At 50.8% G+C, this 15,931-nt stretch overlaps 1 protein-coding gene across 1 annotated transcript in view; it reads right to left on the bottom strand.

The window, feature by feature from the left end:
* Positions 1-11,556, bottom strand: part of Cdcp2 (CUB domain containing protein 2) — a 15,553-nt gene extending 3,997 nt beyond the window's left edge. The window contains exons 1-4 of the mRNA XM_048452946.3: positions 11,461-11,556; positions 5,595-5,942; positions 2,498-2,833; positions 1,129-1,482 (exon numbers count right to left, since the gene is read on the bottom strand). Coding sequence (XP_048308903.2) covers positions 1,129-1,482; positions 2,498-2,833; positions 5,595-5,942; positions 11,461-11,539 — 1,117 coding nt within the window. The 5' untranslated portion in view covers positions 11,540-11,556. The remainder of the gene's footprint in view (positions 1-1,128; positions 1,483-2,497; positions 2,834-5,594; positions 5,943-11,460) is intronic.
* Between the last annotated feature and the right edge of the window lie 4,375 nt (positions 11,557-15,931).

Below are 15,931 nucleotides of genomic sequence, written 5' to 3' on the forward strand. Positions count from 1 at the left end.
ACAACTCTCCTTCCCACAGGGACAGGGTGCGTTGCCTGAGCCCAGCAGGGTGGTTCTGTGCAAGTCTCTAGGGGCCACCAGCTCGCAGCAGCTGGCTCCCACTCTGCTCCCAGGGCCCCAGCTCCTCTGCCGCTGGGGATGAGGAAAGCAGTTCCTTTCACTGCTGAGCAGGCCTAGGCATGTGAGGGAGAGATATCCTCAGAACCAGACATACTTGCGGCCCTCACTCTTCGCCTGACTCTGGGCTCGCCGGTCCTGTTCGACTGAGTCCATGTTACAAAAGTCAGAAAAGCTAAAGAAGCCTCAATACCAGCTTCCCCAGCCACCTCTGCAGCAAAAGCGTGGCCACGTGACTGATTTAGAAACAAACTGACTCAAGACAAAGCATTGAGAGAGCTTTGGAAATGTTTTGACGAGCTGGGCAGGGGTGACTCCTGCCTTTAATCCCAGCACTCGGGAGGCAGAGGCAGGCAGATTTCAGAGTTCGAGGCCAGCCTGGTCTACAGAGTGAGTTCCAGGGCAGCCAGGGCTACAAAGAGAAACCCTGTCTTGAAACTTTTCCCCTCCCAAAAAAAATGCTTTGGCTTTCTAGATAATGGGATTTTTTTCTTCTTTTTTTTTTGTGACTGGCACCTCTCCTCTTTCAGCCTTGAATGTGGACTTGATGCTTGAGTTTTGTGGCAACTATGTTGCAAACACAAGTTTGAGTATCTCAGAGGTGCCATTAGGACATTCAGAGTCCCTGGACCCAGGTGAGGACACATATACACCCTTTGTCTAGTCAGCAGTTCTAAATGACATGGGCAGGGCTGTGCCATCTCGGTCACCTAACGCTGACCATTGATAACTTGACATATTTGTGTATCAATCCAGGAAACCAGATCAAACATCTGAGAGACATCGAACCCACAGGAAAAGAAGCCAGGTGGAGAAGAATTAGGAATCATGGAGACAGAAGCTATGAAAAGAGGGTGGAAATATGTAAGGGTCACAGCAGAGTGGCCTCAAAGGACCTCAGAGCAGGCACCTGAGTAGGGCCTGGAGGACACCATAGAGGGGCTATGTGACCGCGAACACAGGAAGGAGGCTGTGGGGTTCCCCAGCACCCACACTCTTAACTCAGCTGACCTCCAATGTAGGCCACAGAGAAGCCCCTGCCAGAGGTGCTGCGGTCCGTGTGCAGCAGAAGCAGGAGCTGGTTGTGATGTGAGGTGACAGGCGGTGGCAGGTGATGACCACACCATTTCCCCAGCAGCTGTGCGTCCTCGCTGGCCCCATCAAAGGCTGCCAGATGGTCAAAGTCACAGGTTCTGGTCAGGCTGTTGGGTTCCTCCAAGCCCAGGTCCAGGATGAAGATCTTGACGCGGTAGCCCGGGGGCAGGCGGATGGTCCAGTGGCACCGGATATTGTTGGGGTAGGAGCCAGGGTACTGTGGGCTGGAGAAGTTTCCACGCACAGCTGTGAATACCTCCTGGCATTCTCCTGGGGAGGAGGAAGCAAGATTCACTCACACACACAAAATGACAAACAGCTAAAGTCTGGGTCTACGGCCTGAGGTACCACCAGGAGGCGGTAGAACCTTCAGGATGTGGGGCCTACTGGAAGAAGGTTGGCTCACTGCGAGGATGCCCTCAAAGTGGGCGCTGGGGCTCTAGTCCCTTCCCTTTTCCTGGCTCTGCTTCCTGGCTGTCGAGGAAGCAGGTTTTGTTCCCCAATCTGCTCCCTGCCGTGATGTCCTCCCTCCTGACAGGCCTCTGGAACTGTGAGCCATGGTGAACCTTGTCCATATCGGGTACAGAGAGCTAACATTCTGTCAACGTACCAGCCTTGTGCTCGGTCAGCCAGCACCCCTCTGCACAGACCGCCCATGCCTGTCAGCTGACTTCACCAAGGCTCTGCTCAGTTCCTCCTCCAGGAAGCCCCCTGTTAGCACTCACGACGGTGGCTCATCACTGTGCTGCCCATCTGAATTCTCTGAAGCATGTTCACCCTTTTGTGCACACGTATGTGAGCACGTGGTACATGCACATAGTACACGAGAACAAGGAGCTAGCTCACCACCAGTCAGGGAGGGGGACAAAAGCAAGAGGTGAGGGGTGAGACTATGGAGGGGTTCTCCTCGGCGAGGCTCACAACCTTCCTCACGCTGCGACCCTTTAAAGCCGTTCCTCATGTCGTGGTGACCCCCCAACCATAAAACTATTTTCATCGCTACTTCCTAACTATAATTTTACGACTGTTATGACTCATAATACAAACATCTGATATGCAGGATATCTGATGTGCAACCCCTGTGAAAGGGTCGTTCAACCCCCAGTGGGAGGGTCAGGACCTACAGGTTGAGAACTGCTGCTCTGAGGCGTTTAAAAGGGATTGATCTCGTCTGAGCAAGGCACAAAATCCAAGCCCCAGTGACACAGAAAGCCTTAACTGAATTCTCAAATGAAACAGTAGACAGGGGTCCACAGGCACAGGTGCTGGCGTCAGCTCCTCCTACCTGAGAAGTAGTGAGCCTTGAAGCCCCGGCCTCCGATGTTGAAGTCAGATTTGAAGACCACCTGCAACTCATGACCCAAGGACACAAGGGTAGGGGGTCTCGTGCGGCCACAGTAGTGGTGCCCACGAGCAGGGCCAGGAGCGCCAAGCACAGCCACATAGTCGTATGTGCATCCGTCGCTGCCCTCCACCTGGAAGTCCACGAACACCAATTTGACAGCGGCGGGGCCCGAGGCCCGGATCAGCCAGTGGCACTCCACGTTGTTGGGGTAGTTGTTGGGGTACTCGGGGCTGTTGAGGACCCCCGACAAGCCAGTCAGGACACCACCGCACATATCTGCAAGGGAGATCATTTGAGTTGACCTCTTCCCTGGGAACCTGACACCCAAAATGCGTCTCCACAAACATCCATGCCTGGCAGGCACAGATCTGCAGTCCGACCAGTGGGAGGTCAGGTAACTTAACCTTTCTAGGCCTGAGTTCATTCATCCAGGAAGGTCCAGAGATAAAAACCAGAGTGTAAAGGGGTTTATCTGGAGGTCAAGGATCCTCAGGGGGGGCATAAGCGGGCTTAAGGGGACTGCTGAACCCCACTAGGGAATTCTAGTAAAGCAGCCACCAGAGTTCTGTCACCACAGGAGCGAAGGTGACAGGGAGTTACACACTATGTGGCAGCTCAGAGGAAAATGCTCGCCATAGGCTCAGGTATTTGAATACCTTGTTTCCAGCTGGTGGAACTGCTGGGAAGGATTAGGAGGTGTGGCCTTGATGGAGGAAGTGCATCATTTGGGGCAGGCTTTGAGGTTTCAAAAGCCCATGCCGTTCCCAGTTAGCTATGTTCTCAGCTACTGCTCCAGAGGCACGTGTGCCTGCCTGCTGCCATGCTCCCTGCCACGGTGGTCATGGACTCTCACCCTTGGCAGCTGTGAGCCCTAATAGACATCTTCTTTCGTAGGCCATCTTGGTCATGGTGTTCTGTCCCAGCAATAGAGAAGTGTCGAGGAAAATCAGAGAGAGTCTTGGTGGGAGACCACAGACACCAACAGAGCCCTCAAACAGAGACATGGAGATTGGCAGGACAATCCCAAAGTGACAAGGGCCAAGAGGTATGGGCAGAACACCCAGCTAGCAAGCAGAACTGGAACCCAGACAGCTGCAGTTGTGTGGCAGGAACACAGCACGGGACAGCTAAGGCTTGACTTCCTGTCCAGGACTGCTTCTCAGCTGCGTGATCTTAGGCAATCGCATTCCCTCTCTGGCCTTCAGACTTCCCGAGAAACAAGATGGTGGGTGGAGAGAGTCTGAGATATCCCATCAATTAATACCAACACTGGAGCAGGCATATGCTTCGGACTTCATTCGTATGCTGTATTTCCAATGTGCACACGTGTGGTGTGTGTGTTTACATGTATGTGTCATGTTCATGCCCAGGCAGGCGCTTTATGTCAGACGTCCTGCTCTCTCACTCTCTGTACTATCTCTGAGACAGGATCTCTCTCTCTCTCTCTCTCTTTCTCTCTCTCTTTCTCTCTCTCTCTCTCTCTCTCTCTCTCTCTCTCTGAAGTGTGCTCATTTTCAGCCAGGTTAGCTAGATGGCCAGCAAGCCCCAGCACCAGGGTCTCAGGTGCCCATGGCCGTGCCTGGCATCTCCTGTGGATGCTGGGGATGCAAGAGATTACCCACAAAGCACTCTCCCCAGCCCCGCTATCTTTTAGTACAATAAAAGACAGGACCCAAAGTTACATATCTTATACATAATTTAGCCCAGTGGAGACCGTCCATACCCACTGTTATATATTTCTCTGTTTTTCAGTGGTTGGCTTCTTACGAGTCAATGCTGGAAATGTGAGCTTGGGGCCAGGGCAACATCTCGGCCATTAAAGTGTTTGCTGAGCAAGCGTAAGGACCGAGATTTATCCCCAGCATTACCACAGAAATCGGGCACGGCAGCTCACGCTTGTAATCTTAGGGCAGGGGAAGTGGAGGCAAGTTGATCTCTGGAGCTCGCCTGCCAAATGCCCTTCTAGCCTAATTGGAGAGCACCAGGTCTCGGCGAGGTGGCTCCTGAGGAACACCCGAGGCTGTAGGCTGATTTCTGGCTTACACCCACCCACGCACACACATGCAAACACATGCATATGCACACAAATGTGAACTTGTGAAATGAATGCCTATTATCAAAATACCACCTTTATCTTTTTAGCTATCAAAAGCTAAGAAGACTGCTATCAGTCTATTTCTTGTTTGTGAAAATGTTGGAAAGCATTGCCTGTGACGTCAGGACACCTTTGATACCTTAGAGTCCTAAAACTCCCTGGCCTACGATCTCCAGGTGCTAGTCAGACCAGCCCCCTGTTCTTGCCTTAATACAGTACAGTTCCGTGCTTCTAAATCCGGCAGGGGCTGCCATCCTTCCTGAGCCCTATGGTTGCAGGGAGCGGACTTGTGGACATGGGCGTTGGTGGCTGTCCTGCTTGGGCTGACACAGAGACATCTGATATTGTCCTGGGGAGAAAGGAGGACTTTTGGGTCTGTACACAGGAGCTCAGAGATAGGAGGGAGGAGGCAAGGAGAGAGGTGAAGAAAGGGGAGGGCCAGGGCTCCACTTCATGAGTCTGGGTGGCAGGAGACAGGCCTGCTTGGAGGAGTCAGGGATTAAGGGGGACTGGTAAGGGTTGCGTGCAGGGAAAGACCCTAAGAAGAGGAATCACAGGTTCTAAAAGCCCTTGCCCTTGTCCTATACCCGGGCAGGAGAAGGAGGCAGAAGTCACAGGACTTCAACAGCAGGGACAGCTGGAATCCTTCGGCAGCATGTTGTTGGCAGAGGAGGGTGGCAAGCCTCCTTTCAGCGAACAGCAAGCTGCAGGGGGGCGGGGGGGGGACCCAGTTGTCATGGAGGAAGCAGGAAAGAATCATAAGGGCAGCAGGTAGTGGTTTCCGGGGAGGTCACAGGTGTGAAGAAGTCACCTTTGCCCCTGTAGGCAGTGCTAAAGCAGAGTCATCCTACACTAAGATGCTGCCTGCTCACCTCCCTTGTGTCCTTTCCTCCCACTTCCCGCAGCCGCTAGGGCCAACCTTCCTGCCGAGGGCCCCCTGACCTTTCTGATAGCCTGCAGAAAAGCCGCGGCTGGCCACATGCTTGTCCGAGTGGAAGACGACAGACATGACGTGCCAGGAGGAGGTGAAGGGCGGTGGGGGCACCTGACCACAGAACCTGCCCAGGAGATTGCCCTTGTCTCCAGATGCCCCGTTGTAGATCTCTAGGAAGTCAAAGTCACAGGTGTCGTGGTACTCCAGGTCAAAGGCGTGGAAGGTGAGCAGCACCGAGGACCCCTCGGCCACCACGATCAGCCAGCTGCACTCTGTGTTGTAAGGATACAGACTTGGGAAGTTTGGGCTGGAGAAGTTCCCAGATGGTGCCGAGAGCACACCCCCACACTTGACACCTGAGGCAAGAGAAAAGGATGGTTTAGAGTCGACTCTGGGGCCTTGAATACAGAGGCAAGTCTGGGACCTTGAGGGTGAAGAGGAAACAGGACAGGGTCCCAGTCACGCTGCAGGTGACTCTCTCAAGCATCACCACTTCTTTCAGATACTGAGGAAACATTCTTCTAGTCTGTCAGTAAGCACTGTTGGAGTCCCGGGCAGTGCTCTTAGATGCTGGGAGGACAGCAGGGATAAAGACCTTGCTCTCAGGCATGCGTGTTCTGGTGGGAAGACAAACAAATATACACAAACAAAATGTGGAACAGGCAGGAGAGCAGCGAGTTCTGAGGAGAAAGAGAAAGCAAGTGAAGCCAGGCATGGTGGCGCACACCTTCAACCCCAGCATAGGAAAGAAGAGGCACTGGGATCTCTTCGAGTTCAAGAACAGCTTGGTCTATAGAGTAAGTTCCAGACCAGCCAGGGCTAGGTAGAGCGACCCTGTCTCGAAAAGAAATAAACATTAATAGAGCCAGCTGATAGTGGTGCACACCTTTAATCTCAGCGCTCGGAGGCAGAGGCAGTTGGGTCTCTGTGAGTTCAAGGCCAGCCTGGTCTAAAAGCAAGTTTCAGGACATTCATGTCTTGAAAAATCAAAAATAAACAAACTAACCAAACAGGTAAATAAATAGAAAAATAATAAATAATTTAAAAGGAAACAACAAAAAGAAATTAGAACACCAGAATTTGGCAACCTTTAATGGAATACTAGGCTAGAAGCACCTGTAATGTCTGTTCAGTCACCAAAGGAAAGGCTGATAAGAGGGAAAACCCAGGTCAGCCATACAGGTGTTTTCTGTAAAGTTCACTCAATGTTGCTAAGCTTTTGGAGGAAAAAAAAAAGGTAAGAGTAGCCTCAGATCAGCCTCAAACTTGTAATCCTGTTGCCCTCAACTTTGTAATCCTTCTGCCTCAGGCTGCCAAATACTGAGATTACAGATGTGTGCCAGTACGTCTGGTTCAAGCGTTTGAAAAACATAAAAAGGCACAACCTGATACAGTAGCACACACCTGTATGAGCAGCAGTCTGGAGGCTGAGGCAAGAGGACTGTAAGCTTTAGGCAAGCCTGGGTTACAAGGCAAGATTATGATTCAGAGTAATAATAATAACCATCATCACTACAGTAGCAACAGCAGCAGGGCTGACAGAGGTCAGAGGTCGGAGGGAGACAAGGAAGGTGAGTGTGGAGTAATCGGGATGCAGCATATATGTGTATGAAATGACAAAGAACAAATTCAATAAATAAAAGATTAAGATAAGAGGGAACTTTATATAGTAGAATGCTATACAATTTGGAATGCGGACACATCCCTCACGGAATCTTTTTTTTTTTTTTAAGGTAAGGTCTTAGCTAAATAGCCCAGGCTAGCCTTGAATTGCAGATCTTCTTACCTCAACCTTCTAGGTGCTAGTATGAAAAGTGTGTGTGTGTGTGTGTGTGTGTGTGTGTGTATGTGTGTGTGTATGTGTGTGTGTATGTGTGTGTGTATGTGTGTGCATGTGTGAGTGTGTGTACTTCTAGACTCAAGAGGTCTTTCTGCCTTAGCCACCCCAGTGTCTAGGACCATAGACACGTACCCCTATTCCCCACCTTAAAAAGGAAACAATCTAAGAAACATATTTGTTTGTTTGATTGTTTTGAGCCTTTTCTATGTTTTGACCTTTCAAATCTATCTTGTGTTAGGGTCTTTCTGGCTGACCTGGAACTCACTAATAGACCAGTCCGGACTCCAGCTTACTTGGATTCTCTTTCACTGGCTCACAGATGTTAGGATTACAAGCATGTACCACTGCACGCAACTAAAGGACCATCTGTGTAGGGTTTCTGGGCACACATGTGCATGTGGAGGCCAGAGCTTAACTTCAGATGCCGTTCCCTAAGATGCTATCCATCTTGTGTTCTGAGACAAGTTCTCTTTAGGGATGGAGCTCACCAAGTAGGTTAGGCTGCCTGGCCCATGGCCCAGGGAGCTGTTTGTCCCCACTTTCCCAGCCCTGGGATTATGAGCATGTGGCATTATTTCACGGATTCTGGATCTTGAGCTCACTCGGGTCCTCCTGCTTGACACGGCAAGCACTTTACCAACTGAGCTATTGCTCCAGCTTATAAAAGAAAACTCTTTTCCCCTTTCTTTCTAATTTTTGGTTTTCCCAGAATGATTTCTCTGTGTAACGGTCCTAGCTGTCCTGGAACTAGCTCTTGTAGACCAGGGTGGCCTCAAACTCACAGAGATCTGTCTGCCTCTGCCTCTGCCTTTTAAGTGCTGGGATTAAAGGCATGTGCCACCACCGCCTGGCAAAAGACCACTCTTTTTTTAAAAAAAGAAATATTTATTTATTTATTACATATACAATGTTAGAAGAGGTCATGGGATCTCATTATAGACCGTTGTGAGCCAACATGTGGTTGCTGGAAATTGAACTCAGGACCTTTGGAAGAGCAGTCAATGCTCTTAACCTCTGAACTACTGCTCCAGCCCAAGAACACTCTTTAATGAAATATAATAATTAATTTTGAGGCTAGAAAGATGGTTCAGTGGTTAAGAGCATTTGCTACTCTTGCAGAGGTCCTTGGCTTGATTCCTAGAGCCCACATGGCAGCCCAAAACTGTAACTTCAGTTCCAGGGCATCTGATACTCTCTTCCGGCCTCCACAGGCCTGCAAGGGGTGTGCAGATATACATGCAGACAAAATAAATGCATAGACTAAAAATAGGCAAATTTTCAAAGTATAGATTTTTATTTATTACTATGTGTTCATACATGTGTGTGTATCATGAGAATGGTGAGGGATATCATCGCATGCGTGTGGAAACTTATGGCAACTTTATGTGGTTGTAGGGACCAAACGCAGATCATTAGATTTTTGCGACAAATGTTTTTACTTTCTGAGCCACCTCATTGGCCCCCCAAAAGGAATATTCTTCTTCTTCTGATTTTGTTTGTTTGTTTGTTTTGGTTTTTGGTTTCATTTGTTTTTTCTTGAGACAGGGTTTCTCAGTATGTAGCCCTGGCTATCCTGGAACTCACTCTGTAGACCAGGCTGGCCTTGAGCTCACAGAGATCCACCTGCCTCTGCCTCCCCACTGCTGGGATTAAAGGCATATGCCACTATCTTGTTCTTCTTCTTCTTTTTTTAAGATTTATTTTTTTATTTTCAATTTTGTGTATTTATGTGCGTCCATATGGGAGCATGTGTGAGTATAGGTGCCCGTTGAGGCAGAGGTGTCAGATCTCCCTGGAGCCACCTGATGACATGGGTCCTGGGAACAGAACTAGGCTCCCCTGGAAGAGAAGCCGGTGCTCTAAATACCGAGCCTTCTTGCCAACCCCAGGAACACTCTTAATAAAACCACAGGGCTCCATTTGGCCAAGCCAAGGATGAAGAACTGAGAGATAAACAATCTCAGTAGTCCGACAATAAACAGCGAGGGGGCATATTGCTGTATTAGGAATCACATATCAGCCAAGCAGAATGCATGGCTCTTTCTCAGGTTTTTTGCATTATTGACTTCATTTTGCAGATGAGAAAACTGAGCCCAGAATGGGAAGTTACCATAACTGACACCTATTGGTCAGCACCTTCTCTTCTAACTCGTGGGACCCTGGGCAGCCTGTCTCAGACACTGTTGTGGCTCTGTGGTAATTCTGACCTGTGGGGAGGGTAAGTGTTCTAGGCCAGGATCCAGCACTTCCCAGAACGTCTGGGGGGGGGGGGGGGGTGGAGGGGTGGAGCATGTCTTTTTCTCCTTGGCCCTAGGTTGGGAAGGGAATGGGAGCCCTGAGGGTCCACAGATGGCAAGAACCATGTGAGAAAAAAAAATGGCCCTGGGCCAAGGAGCCCTGGCTGCTGGCAGGCTCAGCTCCATCTCTGTTACCCTGTTATAGAGCCCAAGATACATTCTTGCTAATTATATACAGTTTGGGTCCTGTCACTTGCGGCCAAAGGAATCCTTAAGTACACACTTGAACAAAGTCCCTGAGAGAAGGGCACACCACTCCGCTCCGCTCTGCTCCGTACTGTGCCGCACCATACCACTGCACCATGGGTCTGTGCTGATTTGAACTGAGCCTCCTACCTAGCGAAGCTCACAAAGGGGATGGGGCTGAGGAGAGTCAGGCAAGCCAGGTGAAGCCACACTGTGCAGCATGCTGTAGCTTGCATTGCAAAGGGCTATGGGATCGCAGCTTTAAGAGAGGGATGAGACCCTCAGAGGAGGTGATATGTGCAGAGCAAGGAGGGAGATTACAGCTACTGGGGAAGAAGGGGGGAGGGGGCTCCATCACTCAGCCTCTGTGAACCTCAGCCATGCACCTGCCAAGTGGGATGCTATCCTCATCCTTACTAAGTGCCACAGGGCAAGGGAGACAGAGGCATTGCAAGGGCCATGTAGGGGACAGGTCACATGATTTGCTTCCTGTTTGGGCAGGCTGGTGCTGGGAGTGGTATCTGGTTCATGATCTTATGGCAAGAAGATGAAGGGACAAGTTATAGGGGATGCTTGCCGATCCCCTGCACCCTAGCGAGTGTACCCATTACAGAATGGTGAAATTATTCCACAGTCTTCACACACAACACCACGAGGGGCAGAGTGATCCAAATCTACAAGACTCACAGCCTGGGGTGGAGGAGCTCTGGGAACCTGGGGAGGGAGCAGCTGAGCCCAACAGAGGATGAAGAGGCCCTCAAGGAGGAAGTGAAGTGACATAAACTTTAAGGGTGAACAGCAGAGAAAAAGGGACTGGCTAGATGGTGCAGTGGATAAAGGCTCTTGCCCCGAGTCTGACCGCCTGAACCACCCAGTGCACACATGGTGGAAGGAGAGAACCAGCTCCCATAACCTGTGTGCTGAGCTCCACACATGTGATCCAGTGCACCCGCGTGCACTCGCCCTCCACACACACAACGTACGTAATTGAAAAAAGATTTCAAAGAGAAAACAGGACTCTCCTAAGAGATGCCAGGAAGAACTTCTTCCCAGGCAGAGGGACAGCGGGGACTTAAGATCCCCAGGGCAAGGCATTCTCAGAAAGAGTGTGGTTCCCAGCAGGCACACAGACACGTTGGAGCCAGCACACCAGGGACACTGAATGGCACAGTGAGGAATTTGGCACCACTGGCTGCCGTGGGAAGTGCATCCGGCTCCCAGAGCAGGGGAACCTTCCCACGGGAGCCTTCCACACTTCTGAGCCATTCCCTTCATGCACAGCAACTGTACCTAAGCCTCTGAGCCCGCAAGTTTCTTCATGGGGGCAGGGAGGGGGGAGCCAGCCTTCACCTAGGCCTTTGTTCTGAAGATGGAATGCTCTTATGTATGTGAAGCAAACAGCACGCGCCCACTCAATGCTGTCCTCCACTACTCAGGAGCAAACACACACTCAACTTCCCCAGCTTGCGCTTCTGGAGCCCCTGGTTCCTCTGTGCTCTCTCCCATCTTCTCGGTTGCCCATTACTGGATCACCATCACCGGATCACCTACCTTCCATGGCTTGGGTCCCAGGACCTGAGTTCAGCAGTACCATTGCCAGCAACAGGCAAGTCCCCAGCTCAGCTAGCATCTCCTCACTGGGGGTCCCCCACCAAGGCTGAGTTCAGGGGTCGGGATCCAAGGGTCTGAGAGGGGAAAGAGAGGTGAGGCTGGAAGGGCCCCCAAGTAAATGGTGCTGTGAATAATTCATCGGGCCCTTGAATTAGTAAGCTGATCCCAGGGGCTTCCTTCACTCCTCACTAAGGTGACGGATCTGGTGTCACCAGGTTGACACGTACTGAGAACTGCAATGGCCACCCTGTACAGGGAGGACCTGGAAGGAAATAGGGTAGTGGAGAAAGGGCCTAACTTCCAGGGCCTGGAGGAGATGGGATCAATCCCCGCTCAGCCTCCAGATGGTCAGGTGATGTTAAACAAGTCATTTCTCTCCTCTGGGGTGTGGCCAGCACAGTTATTCGGCCCTGCCTCTGGGGCTGCTGGGAATAAAGAAACGAGATCACATGTGCTAACGTGTGCAGTAAGCACTCAGAATATGCTGACATGCATGACAGGTGCGTGCTCCTATCTTTTTCCATCCTCTGCTCCGGAGGGAGCCAAAAGGAGTCCACTGCTTGAGGGACAGATGGGACAAGTTTCCTTCCAATGTGAAAATTCAGCTCAGAAAGAGGGAGCAGGAGCTTACGGACAGCCGAGGAGAGGGGTCTTTTTTAAGGAAGACTGCATTGGGAGTAGCGGATTGGCGCGTTAGATTTCCGCTGTGAGTCTTCCAATGCAATAGACATGGCCACAGTCTGTAGTGTAACCTGAACAGCACATGCGCCTTCGCTGATCACCAGCCTCATCTGTTCATCGCTGTGTCCAGGCCCCACGCTAGGAGCTGGGACTGTGGAGGTGTCCCCAGGAGTCCTGTGCCCAGCAGAAAATGGGATCTTTCTCTTTATTTAGCCCACTACATGTTCTTGTCTAAGTTTCTGTTTTTCTCTTTCTTGTGTGCTCTCTCTCTCTCTCTCTCTCACATACACATGCAACACATACACAGAGGCACATACACATGCACACACACGCACACACATACAGAGGCACACACACAGAGGCACACATGCACACACACATGTGCACACATACACAGAGGCACACACACACACACACACGCACACACACACACACACACAGAGGCACGCATGTACGGAGGCCCCAGGTCAACCTTGAGTGCTCTTCTCCGGGAACCATCCACCCAGATTTTTGAAACAGGGTCTCTTACTGAATCGAGAACTCACCAGTGAACCCCAGGGATCCAGCTGCCTCTGCCTCCCCTGTGATGAAATAAAACATGCTTGATACCATAACTGGTTTTTAAATATGGGTGCTAGGGATCGAACTCAGGTGTGTGTGTGTGTGTGTGTGTGTGTGTGTGCACGTGTGTGTAAAGCACTTTCCCATAGCACCCCAGTCCCTCCACCACGTGTCTGTAATGCCTGTGTCATGCAGAGCCTGCACTAGGCCTGGGGGCACTGGGATGAAACGGGCCATGTGTTCAACTTCCCAGTAAGGGCAGGGCCTGGGCTCTTGTACTGAAGTCAGTCCTGGCTGTCCCACTGCCTGACTGAGGGGTCTGTGGAAGTGAGCCTTGCCTCTGAGGCCCAGCTTCCTCCCCAGAAAGAGGTAGCTGCCACCTGCTATTCTTCACCAGGATTAACTGAGCCCACGGATGGATCTTACCAGCCTGGCTCAAACACCACAAGTGTGCTTTTTATCTACCCAAGAGGAACCCGGCCGCCCATCTGCCAGAGCATGTGTCGCCTCTGGCCCATCCTTTTGTCAGGCCGTCTCCAGGGAGCCCGCGGCTGCTGGCAGAGGAGGCCACCTGGAAGGTGTTCAGCAAAGGGCATCAGGAATGGTCCGACCAGAGCCCGACTTACCACGGAACTGGACAGAAAAGAAAGTCCTGGGCAGGCTGAGAGGTAAGGCTTTTATCAAGGGTATGAATGAAGGGAGCTGGGCAGTAGTAGGGCACACCTTCAATCCCAGCACTCGGGACAGAGGCAAGCGGACCTCTGAGTTCTACAGAGGAGTTCCAAGGCAGCCAGGACTACACAGAGAAACTCTGTCCCAGAAATAACAATAAATAATAATAACAGAATGTTTATGGGTGAGAAGTGGGGCATGGTGCTGGGGTGTTCAGGTGGCTCACATGCATGTGTCTTTCAAGCAGTTACACCGTACAGCAGGCTCCACAGTCAACCAGCTGATGCCCCACACGTGTATCAGGGTCTAGGGTCTTCTCCCCCAAGAAGACCCTAGAATGAGCAGTCTATTGGGGATGCAATCCCAGGAGTACAGAGAGGGACTGGGCAGAATGGGGAAGATAGTAACTCAAGCAGTGCCAGTGAGCAGAAGGGCTCAATCCAGGCTGGTGGCGTAGACAGTGTCTTCAAGTCCCTGACCTTGAGGAGCTGACAGTTTAACTGCCAGCTCTGCTTCAAGCGTCTTCAAAGGCAGTATCTGCCTGACTTTTTAACCTGTGCTTCCCCAATTTGCTTTTTGGTTATGGTGTTTCTCACAGCCAACAGAAACCTAAGCAAGACATTCGTCTTTGCCCTGTGCCTCCTCTCACTCAGCCTAGATGGCCAGCAGCCATGTATGAACTGAACCATCCAAAGGCCCACAGCTAGTGCATGTCCTTTCCCCAACGTTTGCCTGAGCTAAAGGCTGTGCTATTAACCCTGCCTTCCTACTCAGCTGTAAAAATACCACAGACTGGTCAACTCATAGACAGCACATGCTTGTCCTCAATGTTTTGGAGGTAGGGAGTCCAAAACCAATGAGTCCGGTATAGCCCTATGTCCTGGCCAAGTCCTCCCATGGTGAGAGAGGTAAGGGTCTCTCTGGGGTCTCTCTCAAAAGAGCACCAATCTCCAAAAGATTAATCACTCCCCAAAGGCGAGCATCTCCACTGCTCTTGTAGGCTAGAATTTTAGCATACAAGTGCTGGGGCCACAAACACACAACCCTGGGGCCCTGGAGTGGCGGCCTGGTATCTGGTGCAGTGGTAAAGCCTGGGACTTCTAGACCCAGGACCACGTGGTTATTAGCTGTGTGACCTTGGCCCTTCCCAGCCTGTGAACTGAGGACTGTGCACTGTGAGGACAGGATGGGCAACTTCGAAGCCTCCTTCAGTGTCCTTGGAGCACAGGCTCCCTTCGGTAGCCCATGCGTGTGAAGGCTAAGTGGCACGCAGACCTCCAGTCTTCCTGTGTTTCAGTACAACCTCTCTCTCCTTGAAGTCACCTCCTGCTGCCTGGCTGCCCCTTGCCTTCAATAAGCATGTGACCAGGGTTTCTCTACTGATACCCAGGGGAGACAGAGAAAAAGGAACAAAGGCTGCCACCTACCTGGTCATTAAGGTGTGCCCAAGCTGTCAAACCTGGGCATCTGGGTGTCCATTATTGTCCCTCTGTGCCAATGGAGGACCTGCTCTCACACTTCTGGGGTTATCTTGGTGTAAAGCGGCCCTCCTGCCTGTGACTGGCTCTGAAGCACCAGGAACTATAGGACCAAGAGACCATCTTTGAGGGGGTGTGAGAGCCACACAATTGTGAATATGCCATCTAGCAAAGGAGACTAATGCCATATCACATGTCACGTGTCTTTCTCTGCACAAGGCCTACCTTGATGTCTGTCAATGCCCCAGACACTAAGAGCCCCAATCTGTGTGTGGCAAGGTTTACTGAGTGTGACTATGCCCTGTATAACTACATATACCTACGTATTCATATCTGCGTCTTTCCACACATGTTCATTCCTAGGCACATATGTGGAGCACACTGTGCTGTCGCTGTGTGTACATCTGTTCCCTGTATGTTGGAGGATTTATATCTAGACCTGCACATACCCACATGCCAGTGTGTATACTTCACCTTCTGGCTCTCCGTATATATTGCATGTCCATCATGTCTCTGTGCAAACGTTATGGTGGATGTGCGTGGTTACCCCAGGGGACCGTGTGCTTTTCCAAGTGCTAGGGTCCACATGTTTTTCTACATGCACTCATCTTTTTCCATGGCACACAGCATCTGCTGGTGTGAAGGTTTGTATCTCTCCAGATGTGCACACCTGCAGCTGGTACACATCTCTATGAGAACAGGTGTTCACACAGCTCATTGCACGCATTGTCTATGTGCACGTATTGGGGTGCACATCTGGACTGGGGTTACGCTCTAAGCCAGTTTTTTAAAATATTTATTTATTTATTTATTTATTTATTTATTTATTATGTATACAAAATTCTGTCTATGTGTCTGCAGGCCAGAAGAGGAGACCCCATTACAGATGGTTGTGAGCCACCATGTGGTTGCTGGGAATTGAATTCAGGACCTTTGGAAGAGCAGGCAATGCTCTTAACCTCTGAGTCATCTCTCCAGCCCCCTCTAAGCCAGTTTTATCTTCATGTCTGTACCTGTCA

Source organism: Myodes glareolus, chromosome 3 (genome assembly GCF_982192425.1).
Source record: "Myodes glareolus chromosome 3, mMyoGla1.1, whole genome shotgun sequence".
Taxonomy (NCBI): Eukaryota; Metazoa; Chordata; class Mammalia; order Rodentia; family Cricetidae; genus Myodes; species Myodes glareolus.